General features: G+C 43.7%; 1 protein-coding gene across 1 annotated transcript; it reads left to right on the top strand.

Moving 5' to 3' along the window:
• Positions 1-7695: 7695 nt before the first annotated feature.
• Positions 7696-11900, top strand: LOC310785857 (histamine H3 receptor; the record flags this gene model as incomplete). Its single annotated transcript, XM_083647016.1, has 3 exons — positions 7696-7930; positions 9036-9202; positions 11055-11900. The coding sequence occupies 3 exons, from the start codon at positions 7696-7698 to the stop codon at positions 11898-11900; spliced, it is 1248 nt and encodes a 415-aa protein (XP_083503142.1).
• Between the last annotated feature and the right edge of the window lie 3018 nt (positions 11901-14918).

The raw sequence follows: 14918 nt of genomic DNA, 5'->3' as shown, positions 1-14918 counted from the left end.
AAAGAAGAAATACAAAAATTAGTGCATACATAGGGCATACATATACATACAGCAATGTAAGTGACACATACATACACATAGGGTAAAAAGGAGAGGAGACATACATATACACGAAGGAGGCATTCAACTTTGCAATTCAAGTGAAGTGGGCACATACAGACCTTCAATTCCGGTATGCAACACAAATGAAACAAAAACAGGAAACATTAGGGACATTGACCAAGGTGGACATAGGACTTTCAAGGACATACAAAAACAACACATGAAACAAAAGGGTTTAAATGTGGTCGCAGATTTGATTTGATCTGAGCCATGACTTTAACAGCCCCTTAAAGGCTTGAGTCCGATGGGTGCCATGGTGTTCAAGAGGTGGATCCACCATAGTTCTGTCTTTAATAAGAGGTTGTTGATGTTACCCCCACGTCTTGGAACACTGACTTGTTCTATGCCGGTGTGTCTGAGTGAAGCGATGCTGTGGTGGGCATTTTTAAAATGTACAGCCACTGGGCTTCTTTCATCACAGTCTCTTATTGTGCTACGATGCTCTGCTATGTGTGTTTTCAGTGGCCGTGTTGTTTTTCCCACATACGCTTTTCCGCATGGACACCAGCATATAGATGACATTGGTAGTTGTGCATGACATTTTTCCTTTTATGCTCATCTTTTTTCCTGTTGATGGATGGTGGAAAAAGTTGTATTTTGTTGTAAAGTGACATTGTGCACATGCTCCACAGCATCTATTTCTGGAAGGTCATCCATGAATGCGTGGGGTTTGTTAGGAGGCAGGTCTGAGTGTACCATTTGATCTCCAATGTTGGGCGGTCTCCTGTACACTATCCGAGGGGTGGTGTTGAATGTTTCTCAAAGTGTTTTCCCAGAGTATTGTATGATACACTGTACAGGTTGCAGTGTGTCCTTTTTTTGGGTGGGACGTCGGCACTCCTCTTGAGTTTTGGAAGAAACTTTCTGAGCTGCTTTCTCTATGACCGATTCTGAGTAACCACTCATTTTGAACATTCTTTTCAAAGTGTGACTTTTTTTGGAAAGAGGCCTCTGTACTGCATATTCTCCTGATCCTATGGAATTGACTATTAAGTGTTTGTTTTTGTGATACATGTACAGAGGATAACACAACAAAGCTCAAATATATATATATACAGTATCATACATAAAAACTCAAATCCCCCTCTACCACAGATGGCGATTACTCTCCTGTGTGGATTATCATGTGTCTCTTCAATTTTACTTTATCACAAAATCCTTTACTACAGACTGAGCAAAGAAATTGTTTCTCTCCTGTGTGGACTATCATGTGTCTGTTCAAGCATGTTTTTTTTACCAAAACCTTTACCACAGACTGAGCAAATAAATTGTTTCTCACCTGTGTGTACTATCGTGTCTGTCCAAGTATCTTTTAAGACCAAAACCTTTACCACAAACAGAGCAATTAAATAGTTTATCTCCTATGTGTGGCCTATCATGTGTCTGTTCAAGCATGTCTTTTGACCAAAACCTTTACCACAGACTGAGCAAATAAATTGTTTCTCACCTGTGTGTACTATCATGTGTCTGTCCAAGTATCTTTTAAGACCAAAACCTTTACCACAAACAGAGCAATTAAATAGTTTATCTCCTGTGTGGCCTATCATGTGTCTCCTTAAGTGTGTTTTTTGACCAAAACATTTACCACAGACTAAGCAAATAAATTGTTTCTCTCCTGTGTGGACTATCATGTGTCTGTTCAAGCATGTTTTTTGACCAAAACCTTTACCACAGACTAAGCAAATCAATTGTTTCTCACCTGTGTGTACTATCATGTGTCTGTCCACGTGTCTTTTATGACCAAAACCTTTACCACAGACAGAGCAAAGAAATGGTTTCTCTCCTGTGTGGACTATCATGTGTCTCCTTAAGTGTGTTTCTTGACCAAAAGCTTTACCACAGACTGAGCAAATAAATTGTTTCTCTCCTGTATGGACTATCATGTGTCTGTTCAAGTATCTCTTATGACCAAAACCTTTACCACAAACAGAACAATTAAGTAGTTTCTCTCCTGTGTGGCCTATCATGTGTCTGTTCAAGCTTGTTTTTCGACCAAAACCTTTACCACAGACTGAGCAAATAAATTGTTTGTCACCTGTGTGGACTATCATGTGTCTGTTCAAGTCTCTTTTATGACCAAAACCTTTACCACAGACTGAGCAACTCAAGTGTTTCTTCTCAAGAACTTCACTGTTTGTCAGTGAGTCTAAACCTGACTGAGGTTCAGCTTCCATCCATTCTTCATTACTGTCTTCAGTCCCATGTTCAGAAGAGTCTGGAGTCTTGTCATCACTAGCTGGTGGTAAACTACTTGCTGGATCTAAGTTCCTGGCTGGTTCTGATACTCCACAGTCCTCTCCACCAGCTTCTGTTTTCATCTGTTGAGTTGAGCTGCTCAGTTGAGGCTCTGCCTCTCTGTTCTCCTCAGTTTGGCTTTGATGAAGCTGAGAGGACTTAGGTTTTTCTTCCTCATCTTCACTCTTCACAGGGACAGCAGTGAATGGTAACTTGGTGATATGGGCCTCCTCCAGCCCTTGAAGCTGCTCTCCCACCTGACTTGTCCAGAGTTCATCTTGTTCCTCTTTAATATGTGGGGGCTCTGGGTCCTCCTGAAGCTGCTCTCCCTCCTGACGGAGCCAGAGTTCCTCCTTTTCCTCTTTAATGTGTGGGGGCTCTGGGTCCTCCTGGTCCAGACTGGCATTCCACTCCTGCTGCTCAGCGGGAACCTCTTCTTTAATGACCAGCAGCTTCTGAAGGTCTGGAGGCAAGGCTTCTCTGTGTAACCGCACAGCATCCAGGAGTTTTCGTTGTTGGTCCATCTCCTCTTCTGAATGAGCAACTTCCTCCTTGTACTCTGCTCTTGTTCTTTCAAACAGCCGGAATATGTCTTCTACGAAGCTGGCAGAGCTGACTCTTATAGCCTTCAAATGTGACATGACATTACAGTATGACATCAGAAGTGAAATCACTATCATCAGTGAAATCAATGACATTCATCAATTATGACATCATCACTTTTGGCATCATCACTGTGGCATCATAACCTTCAACAGTGACATCATGTCAAGAGTGACATCACCAGTGAAATTATCAATGATGACATTGTCATCAATTATGACATCATCACTGTGGCATCATCACTGTTGACATCCTTGGTGACATCATCATCATTGACAACAGCACTGACATCATCCATCATCATCATCATCATCGTTGACATCATCTAACAGTACGAGGTGGCGCCCGGCCGAACTCACTCCCAAATGTGGGGGTCAAGGATGAATTGTCGAGGGACCCACCGGAATTGATGATGGCCACAGCTGGAAGAGAAAGCCTGTGGCACCAGAACTGATGGTCCCTGCGGCGCAGGAACAGAGGGTTCCGGTGCCGCAAGCTTTCTGTTCCTGAGCTGCAGGCACCATCAGTTCCGGTGCCGCAGGTTTTCTGTTCCTGAGCTGCAGGCAACATCAGAGAGAAAGGGAGAGCAGGTCACCAAGTGAGTGAGAAAAGGAGAAAATACTGAATAATGACATCACTACAGTATAATCCTAATGTTAATTTAAAATTAGATATTCCTCTAAATATGGCTAAAAATCATCCAAACGTAAAAAAAACAACATAATTTTTTTTTGCCGGCAAGACTCCCTTCCTGCTTTTGTCCCCCTAATTGCAAACTCGTTCCGGCGCCACTGCGCTGCATACAGACACTAAGACAAATTCCTCGTATGTAACTTGCATACTGTGGCAATACAAGTTATTCTGATTCTGATATATATATATATATATATATATATATATATATATATATATATATATATATTGTTAAAAATCCCAAGCTTGATTTCTGGACTTAATTTACCATAATGCATCACTCCCTCACCTGTTCCTCTTGCACCTCACCCAGCTGCTCACAATTACCTAATCACCCTGCACACTCCCTTTAAAACCTCAGTCAGTTTCACCCCCAGTTGAGAGCTGGCCTGTCACCATTGTGCAGCACCAAACAAACAAGCAAATGTTTGCATCACTGTGTTAGACTTGAACCTGCAAGGTGATGCCCACCAGCCCTGTCCGACCAGTGGAGCCACACACCAACCGGTGTGAAACCTATTTTGACCTAATTTAGTGGATGCATAACAAATGTAAGCTTATATTCCTTTTGTTATTTTTAGTTAGTTCTGGTGGGCACATCAATGTACTAATACTTTGTTGTTTATTATTGTACAGAAATCATCCATCCAATGAACCTACGCCGAACCTACTACAAAATAAATGGTTAAACGGCCCTTGGATCCTTGTGTTTTAATGTGCACACCAGTCAGAGGCTCTCTGATCCATACAAACAGTTTCCTCAACCAACATCTTTGAAATTTAACTATCCCACCAATCACAGTCTTTTTCATGGTCCTTCGAGCCGGATTGAGCCTCTGACTGGATATGGATCCAAGGGCCGAACTACAGCCTGGGACAGATGCAGGCATAAGACCAAGCAGAGAGAGGAGGCCACCACCATACCTCCAGGACTCCAGAACCAGGCCAGCTCTCCAAGGTCCAACCTGCTGTCGCACCCAGCCTTAGACCTCCTGTGGTGCCCAGCCTTAGTTTTAAACCTGTTGTGGTGCCCAGCCTTAGATCTCCCAGGTTACCAAGTCCTAATGTTAAACCGCTGTGGTGCCCAGCCTTAGACCTCCCATGTTACCCAGCCTTAGACCTCCCATGTTACCCAGCCTTAGACCTCCCAGGTTACCAAGTCCTAATGTTAAACCTGCTAGCCTTAGACCTCCCAGGTTACCAAGTCCTAATGTTAAACCGCTGTGGTGCCCAGCCTTAGACCTCCCATGTTCCCCAGCCCTATTGTTAAACCGCTGTGGTGCCCAGCCTTAGACCTCCCATGTTACCCAGCCTTAGACCTCCCATGTTCCCCAGCCCTAGTGTTAAACCTGCTGTGGTGCCCCGCCTTAGACCTCCCAGGTTACCCAGCCCGTTCAGATCCCTGCCCCTTGAATGACCATGCTGCCCATTACCTCCAAGGGGCAGCCTACTAGGAACTGTCACCTGACCAAACCAGCTTGGTATTCCACTTAATTCAAATACTCCATGGCCCCGTTCCAATACCCATACTTCCATACTATTTAGTAGGCAAAAAAAGATTTAGTATGTCCCAATACATAGTATGTCAGATGCAGTATGCCAAGAGTACCAGGATGTTGTACTACATCAGCTCCTATTTCGGAGTATGCATCGATGCATGCTGCTTCAGCCAAACTTCCCCACAATCCTTTGCGCAGCAGGAAGTTATGTCTTCTTCTTCTTCTTCTTCTAATGTTTTATGGCGGTTGGCAAACAACTTTTTGTGCATTACCGCCACCTACTGGAGTTACGTCGCACTGACTGAGCTGCGTGTTCATGAATGAGATAATTAACTTTAAGAAAGCCTTGAAATATGTTAAAACCAAACAAGCATGGTGTGTACCAAAACATGCATATCTTGATTCCTGTTTAGATCTCTGACTTAATGTTTTTGCTTTATTTATTTTATTTTGTTTATTTGATTGTCTGTTCCAATTTTGTAAATGTTTAGTCTGAATTTTTTGTATAATGTACTGTTTGTTACTGCCAGACTTTGTTTATTGAAAAAAAAAAAAAAAACTCAAATGTGGCGCTGCGGACGTCGGCGGAAGTGAGCAAGAGGTCGGAGTTCAGGAAGCTCACGTGACGACAGATGTAGTGTGTCCCAATAGTATGCATTTTGCATGCATGCTGCACACTACAATCCATACTTTGTGAGGGCAGCGGCAGTACATACTACAAGAAAGAAGTACAAGTAGGGTATTGGAACAGGGCCCATATTTGAAGGGGCGGCTGTTAAAAATCCCAAGCTTGATTTCTGGACTTAATTTACCATAATGCATCACTCCCTCACCTGTTCCTCTTGCACCTCACCCAGCTGCTCACAATTATACCTAATCACCCTGCACACTCCCTTTAAAACCTCAGTCAGTTTCACCCCCAGTTGAGAGCTGGCCTGCCACCATTGTGCAGCACCAAACAAACAAGCAAATGTTTGCATCACTGTGTTAGACTTGAACCTGCAAGGTGATGCCCACCAGCCCTGTCCGACCAGTGGAGCCACACACCAACCGGTGTGAAACCTATTTTGACCTAATTTAGTGGATGCATAACAAATGTAAGCTTATATTCCTTTTGTTATTTTTAGTTAGTTCTGGTGGGCACATCAATGTACTAATACTTTGTTGTTTATTATTGTACAGAAATCATCCATCCAATGAACCTACGCCGAACCTACTACAAAATAAATGGTTAAACGGCCCTTGGATCCTTGTGTTTTAATGTGCACACCAGTCAGAGGCTCTCTGATCCATACAAACAGTTTCCTCAACCAACATCTTTGAAATTTAACTATCCCACCAATCACAGTCTTTTTCATATATATATATAGAGAGAGAGAGAGAGAGAGAGAGAGAGAGAGAGAGAGAGAGAGAGAGAGAGAGAGAGAGAGAGAGAGAGAGAGAGAGAGAGAGAGAGAGAGAGAGAGAGAGAGAGAGAGAGAGAGAGAGAGAGAGAGAGAGAGAGAGAGAGAGAGAGAAGGTACAAAAAAGGTTGGGAACCCCTCGGCTTGAATTTCATGATGGGGGGCTGCCTGTCATAATGAACTGTGAATCTTATGTTGAACAGGGCCCCCATGTTGTGCTATTATAGTTTAAGGAGAATCTTGGAAAAAACACGAAAAGTGGGTAGGCTAATGCATTGTTAAGCCTTTTGTGGGTGATTTGTGTGAATCCAAAATAAGGAGTTCATGTGATATCATGGAACCAGAATTGTGTTTGTCTTTCTAGGCATAGTATCATGTCAAACCATTGCTCTCCACTCCTCTCCACAGTCACACTCATAGACTGTATAATAAATGGGTCACACTCCACCGTTTGATCGACGGGCAAAGGAGCAAAGCGTCAAGTAAGCCGAAATCACCACAGTGAGAGGCCAGACGTAGCTTTCCCTTCAAAATAAAAGCTAGATTTCTCTCTCTCTCTGCCCCAATAAGAAACAATTGTGCCACTGCCCACTGCTATAGGTTACAATTATGCTGTGCAGAATTTACTTTATAAAATGCAATCATAAAAGATTGTGGGCATTTGCGTCTGGTAGCCCATGTTTTGTTGCATTAATAGGCTATTAGGCCCGTGAAAAGGATTTTGAATAAAAACAATCGTAGGCTATTTATTCCTCCTTACAATGTTTTATTTGAACCCCCGAAAGACGTTAGAATATAATTTAATGATTTTATTTTGGAAAATGTCAGCGGACGCTGTCTTTATGTTTTACTCTGTCTTGACAGCAGTGGCGACAAAATCAACGGTGCGCGCCGTGGTGAGCGCACAGACAGCGGCAGCGGAGAGCGCGCACAAAGGATATACAATCACTATTATCATCCAAACTTGTGTCTTTCCAGGTCACAGAGAAGCCTTGGACAATGGGGAATTTGGGGAAAGTGTATTCATTTAACCATAGGTCTCCATTCATCATGCTTCATTCCTTAATGTGGAAGGCAACGGCGGAGCGCATGCCTCGACTAGTTGGGTGTTTGTGACTGTTGTTCCCAGATGTCTATAATGATTTGACATTAAACTAACTATGGGCGCTCACATTCTGCTGGAGTCCAATTCCAGCGGCAACTTGACTCCTGCGGCGCTCGAGGCTGTCCTCCCGGGCTACCTGGTGGTGATCTTATTGGTCCTCATGGTGACTCTGGTTGTCGTTGTTGTGGCTGGAAACGCACTTGTCATCGTTGCTTTTATTGTGGATAAATCCCTGAGAAACCAAAGCAACTACTTCTTCCTGAACCTTGCTATAACTGATTTTCTCGTGGGTGAGTTGGCATCGAGCTCTTTCTGTGTCTGCATTGAAATTCGCTCTATATGGAATGGATAATGGCCGTCAATGGAAAGGGGGAAAAAGTGAGATTTTTATTCCCCCTGCCTACTCAGTGGTGACCGTTATGGTCGTTATGGTAGCCTATTATGTTTCCTTTTGTTTGGGTATTACTAAAGGAGTGATCATGTCTCTGCATATAAAATTTATCATAGCATTATAACAGTTATTTCTGTAAGGCATCCACCCCCCCAATTAGTGATCTCTCTTAAGTTAACATACCGCATCATTGGATTTATTGTAGCCTATTATGAATTCAATCCTCGGTACCAACCATGCCTAGCTTGTTGGGAAGGGGGCTAAATAATGCTCCAATTAAAGCAACATTTTGGTGAAGGAAAAATTGGCATGGCCATTTTCAAAGGGGTCCATTGACCTCACCTCAAGATATCTGAATGAGAATGGGTTCTGGTTAGAGCTATGCACCTTGAGTTGCATGCACTTTCTGCCATAACTAGGCTATCTGTAATGTAGACAACAGTGAAACGATACTCAATACAATCTTCTTCTACATTCTCTAATTGCGTTAACTTCTTGTAAATGAAATAAGCTAATGCTGAAGTTGATCAATTCATGACTTTGCTATGGGGACCGCCTGGAACCCTCTCAAGGACCCCTGAGAACCACTGGCTTTAATTCAGTACTCATCTCAAATTGCTCAAAAATTGTGCATTTACCTGTTTGGGGGGGGGGGGGGGGGGTGCCGGTGCCCTAGACTAGAGGTCTGTCTTTAAAGCTCATGTCTTCCAATCAAACGCCCTGCAGGGGTTGTTTTTGCAGCCAGTCACCGAAATCCATGAATTTACTAATTTTAATTTTAATGAATCCCATTCCCAACGCATCAGACTGTGTGGAGGCAATCTGGGCACCCAGAGTCTATCAGTCTGACAGTCATCGGACTGATAGACTCTGGGTTCCCAGATTGGTGTGGAGGTGTTGATAAGTGTGATGGTGTACATTTGACCTGTCATATTGCGTTCTGGCATAGAGGAAGCCAGGAAGGTGTTGCTTGGGGCTAAGTCATCATCCAGTGCCTGTTCCAGGTGTCTGCTGCATCCCCGTGTACATCCCCTACAACCTGACAGGGCGCTGGATGCTGGGCAAGGGCCTCTGCAAGGTGTGGCTGGTCATGGACTGGATGCTCTGCAGCGCCTCAGTCTTCAACATTGTCCTCATTAGTTTTGACCGCTTCCTCTCAGTGACCAGAGCAGTAAGTAGGCAGCAGAGATTACTCATTATCTCTCTCTCACACACACACACTCACACACACACACACACACACGCACGCACGCACGCACACACACGCGCACACACACACACACGCACGCACACTCGCACACACGCACATGCGCACACACACACACACACACACACACACACACACACACACACACACACACACACACACACACACACACACACTTGTGTTTTGTGTTACTGCAAAGGTACAAATTTGCCTAGAAGCCCATTTTACATTCACTGCTTTATTCCCTTACAGATCTAAGATCTCTAATTTTGCCCAATCAGTTTGAACACAGAGCTTGAACAATATGCCTAGTTGGTAAATATTTTGAATGCAAACAGTGGCAGTTGCTGTCCACTCTGCTTATCAGTGAGTGACAGCAATACAGATGGAGGAGGTCAACAAATACAAATGAAAAAGAATCAGAACAAAAATCTAATCTAATCTAATCAGAACAAAAACAAGCCCATCTTTACTGCTTCTGAGTCATTGGCTCCATATAAGACCAGCTAACACATTATGTCATAACTTTGTGTTATATTAACGCGATGGCTTTGTAATATGGCCCGAATCATTCACACCACTTCATCTTAATTCTGAGATTTAAAACAGTATTTTAAAAGTCTCCCAGAGAACATGCTCTTTTTAGGGCAGAGGTTTTCAAAGTGGGAGGCTGGCCTCCCCAGGGGGGGCTCCAAACAGTTTCAGGGGAGCCTCATTGGATGAAAGTGAAAACATACTGTATATATATACATATATACATTAGTTAGTTATCAAAAGGAGATCACATGAATAGTCTAAATGTGTGTGATTTGGTTAAAGAGATTCAGTTCAGACTCAGAGATACAGTAGTTTTGGAGAAGTTGATTGTGAAACAAATAAATGCCTTCAGACCAGTGTTGGGGTAACTCGTTAAAAAGTAACATATTACATGTAATATATTACTTTTAGCAGTAACTTAGTAATATAACTTATTACCAATATGATTTCAGTAATATTATACTAGTTATTCTGTCAAGTAACACAAGTTACAAATTGAGTTACTTAAACACACACACACACACACACACACACACACACACACACACAGACACACACACACACACACACACACACACACACACACACACACATACACACACACACACACACACACACACAGACACACACATTTATATCAAGATACAAGCATTTCCTAATCAAATTGTGTGTTTTTACGCAAATAACCACTATAGATGACAACAACAAAGGAAAAGGATAACATTTCGAATTTTGGACGGTTTACACTGACTTTGAGACCCTTTAAATTATTTCTCGGGATGGTTCCGGGGCGGCGTTGTCATTCTGCTACTGCAGTTATTTTGATGAGAGTAATGCAAAAGTAGTGTGATAAGTAATGAGTTACTCTACATAGACAGTGAACTGCAAACGGGTCGAATGTGAAGAAAATGAGTGATGGGTGAAGACTGGGGAGAAAACAGATGTCTCCTTGCTTGGAACTCTTTCCTTCCAGCTTCACTGACGCTCCATGGAGAAAAACCCATAAGTGGGTTTTATTTAGTCTACCACATTGCTCTTTCCCAGCCACACTCACCATGGCCGTACAATACAAACACCTTTGGTTCATTGCAGTGAACTTCTCAGAACAAAAGCCAGCATGTTTGTCAGCCAGTTGGAATGTGAACAGCAATTAACTTGAAATGTAACCAATATTGTTTATTGCCTATTATTTTCAATCGCCTTTCATGTATTTAAGTCATTCGCTTGTCACGCACAGCGCACCACTGCCAGTCACTTTTCTAATGTACCTTTGATGCAGGTGAAATACAGGGCTCAGCGAAACATGACCCGCCATGCTGTGACCAAGATGGTGGCCGTGTGGGTGCTGGCCTTCCTCCTCTATGGCCCTGCCATCATCTTCTGGGAGACGATCGTCGGCCAAAGCATCGTCCCGGCCGACGAGTGCTTCACTGAGTTTTATTTCACCTGGTACTTCCTGCTAAGCGCTTCGACCTTTGAGTTCTTCTGCCCCTTTGTGTCGGTGGCCTTCTTCAACCTCAGCATCTACCTGAACATCCACCGCAGGAACAAGAGCCGGGCCACCTGTGCGGAGGACACCAGCGACACGCAGAGAGAAGCTAAGACGCACAGAGACGCCGGCGCCTGGTCCGTGTTCTTCATCAACACTCGGAAGGTCTCGTCCAGAGAGCCCGCTGCTATTTCTGCAGTTATCGAGGACGATGACCTTCTGTCCCGCTTTTCCTGCGGGGACCCCGACACCATGCAGAAGAAGAAGTTATCTCCTTGCCGGAAAGACTCCACACCTTTTCAGCCCACGGCCGCCTGCCTCGCGCCTGGCCGCAGAACACAGAGAGCTCGCCTCTCCCGTGACAAAGAGATCGCCAAATCTTTGGCCATTATTGTCTGCATTTTTGGAATTTGCTGGGCTCCTTACACGCTACTGATGATTATCCGCGCCGCCTGTAGAGGTCAATGTGTGGAGAACTACTGGTATGAGATTACATTCTGGCTGCTGTGGCTGAATTCTGCTATCAACCCCTTCTTGTACCCTCTCTGCCACAGTAGCTTTCGAAGGGCTTTCGCTAAGATCTTGTGTCCTAAAAGACAATCAGTCCGACCTCAGATTGAGACTCAGTCCAGCTAGATGGACTCAATTGCACTTTGATGTTTTATGAATGCAGTAACTCTTGTTGGTCAAACACTGTAAAAATTCATTATACTTTCATCAAAAATCAATTTTCGGAATAAGAATCAAGTGGGATTTCCCTACATATTTGACAGCAATACCACGACAAAACAAAGCGCAAGAGAGGAACCTGCGGTCTTGTAACGTGGTAAATCAGTGGACTTTCATGCCACATGTAAAGGTCATCAAAAGAAGTTTGGAAACTTATAAGAAAGCCTGTTCATTTCCCTACCTACACTGTCTCAGGATCCTGCATTTGTGGAATGAGCAACACAGCTGAATTTGCGAGTTTGCGCCAACATCAAAAGTGCCAATTTGCTCTGCCAATGTCAACCAGTGTATCCTCCTGTTGGTATTGACTCTATTGTTTTGGGTTGTTTGGGAGATTGGGTTGATTGAACTCTCTATCAGTAACAAGGAACAAACAAGACATATTGGCAATTTGACACGGTATCCATTGAACACAGTCAGGAGCCTCAGTAGCGAGTGGAAGAATCATACGCAGCCTCAACAGTCTGGCACCTCCTCATGCTGGTCACCAGCCTGGTCACATGTTGCTTGGGGATGGCATTGAGTTTGGAGATGGTACCACAGCTTACTCCAAATAATGTGGCAACTTGCTTCTGGGGAACACCAGCTTCAACCTGCTTTAACCGTGGCATGTTTGGACCACTAGTTTGGACCAGACACCAAATGACCACTTTGGTAGAGAGCAGCACCCAGCAGGATGCTCCAGGTGCTGCCAATCAGGCCTTATTTAAGCAAACAGGATGCTCCAAGTGCTGCCAATCAGGTGCCCAATTGAACACTTGCAGGATCAGCTCAGGCATGCTGTACGTGGTAGAGCTAGTGTGACCAACACAACCATGTTGGCTGACCTGCGACGAATCCTGGTTGAGGTTGACCAGCTATCGACCAGAGTGGCGCTGTTGAGCGCTGTGACGGCTGGGCTCTAACCCGGAAAAAATAATATCACCAGCACAGACTTCGGATGAAAAGAGGCATTTATGAGCAGCGTCGAGCTTTCTAACGCCAACGTCGAGAAGCCATGAACCCTTCTTCTCAAGTATGTGGCTTTGAAATGTTTCTGTGACACTTGTAAATACGTCCCTATTGCTGATTTAGACAGCTTGGGAGCCAAAGTCGCAGGCAAGTCTATGTACGGAGACGGGACTCTTTCTAGGCTAGCATAGTCTACACAGAAAGAGGCGAAACGGGGCTAGGAAGTAACCATAACCAACCATAACAACCCACCCCCAGCAGCCTATAGGCTATCTTCCACAAGGCTTTCAGTTACTCACAACATAGAATTAAACAACATAGAAAACACCACACTAACGTTAGCTGTTTGTTTGTCACCAAGCCTGTGTTGCTATCTGACGTTCAGCAACTGTGTCGGCTCTGTGCAGGGAGCCAGAGTAGGATTTCTGAATAACAGTCATTTAAATTGGAGTTGTTTACTGTACTGAGGATACAGTAACAGCAGATATAAGATACAATGCTGAGGATAAAGTAACAGCAGAGATATGATCATGCAAACACCAGTTTCCAAACTTTTTTGACAAGTTAAACTCATAAAAAAAAATCAGTTTCATTACTGCTTCTAAGAGCTCGGCTATCTAAGAGCAGCAGGTGCCACTTTTTTCAACTGACATTTCTACTAAGCTTCAGGCACTGTGTGTTACTGTAGACAGGACATGCTGCTGAGTTCTGTAGGCTACTTCTTAAAGGGATAGGCCAACTTTTTGGGAGTTTAGCCATTTGCCATATTGCCTATATTAAAACTAGAACGTACATGGCTTTATTTTCAATCTGCATGCCGTGCACTGCAGTACAAACTGTGTAGAGCCTTCACTGCTAATAGCTTAGCACTACAATCACAGTCTATAGAGACACTGCGGAGCGCGTCATCATTCAGAAACCAAGGATCACACAATGATCATATACAGTATACGGAAGATGAACACTCCAACTTACTTCCTTGACAGCTATATCCGCATTTTTCTTCTCGCCAATTCTCAATGGCTCGGGAGTACAAAAAAACTATTTTTTTTACATTTGTTGTCTGTGCAGCCCACCACACAACATCTTTTAGCCATGTTTAATTCAAGCAAAATGATGCTGGTGTATGGGAGTGAATGGAGCGCTTTCCCCTGTGATGGGCGTGGCCTATTTCATGCAGTGTCTCTATTAATAGCGATGTATGGGTTACTGACTCCTCATATGAGTTGACTGCAATGTAGGTTACTTACCGGCATTTTACGCGATAGCGATAGAGACACTGCGGAGCGCGTCATCATTCAGAAACCAAGCCCAAAACGGGGGAAAACAAAAACTCCCCTGCCAAATCCTGGCGTTCTCCTATGTCGCATGCATGGTTGCGTGTTGCACACAAGGATCATATATACGGAAGATGAACACTCCAACTTACTTCCTTGACAACTATATCTTCATTTTTCTTGGCTCGGGAGTACAAAAAAACTATTTCTTTTTTTACATTTGTTGTCTACGCAGCCCACCACACAACATCTTTTAGCCATGTTTAATTCAAGCAAAATGATGCTGGTGTTTTGGAGTGCTTTCCCCCGTGATGGGCGTGGCCTATTTCATGCAGTGTCTCTATGGGATTTTTGCCTACTTCCATTCAGTCGCACATTCCAACAGCGCCAAAAACACTCACGTGTACATGGTGTGACTCATGTACTCACCACGTGATGAAAATAGGCCAAAGTTACGTTAAACGGTCATTTTCGTAGTAAACCCACACACCGAGACCTAAACAGAGAGTAACCGAACTAACAGGAATATAACCGAAGTTACTTCCTCGTTTGCCATGAGGCGCATTCGCAGTGTGCAGTCATCAGTACAGCGTATATATATAGCGTATATATATAGTCTGTGAAGTGATGGCTTTTGGCAGCCAGAGAGTATTACTATAATCTAGTCTGAGATCTTGCAAAAGAACTGCAGCACATT

This window comes from Poromitra crassiceps (assembly GCF_964638095.1).
Source record: "Poromitra crassiceps genome assembly, chromosome: 12".
Lineage (NCBI taxonomy): Eukaryota > Metazoa > Chordata > Actinopteri > Beryciformes > Melamphaidae > Poromitra > Poromitra crassiceps.
This window is presented reverse-complemented; position numbering and strand designations above follow the sequence as displayed.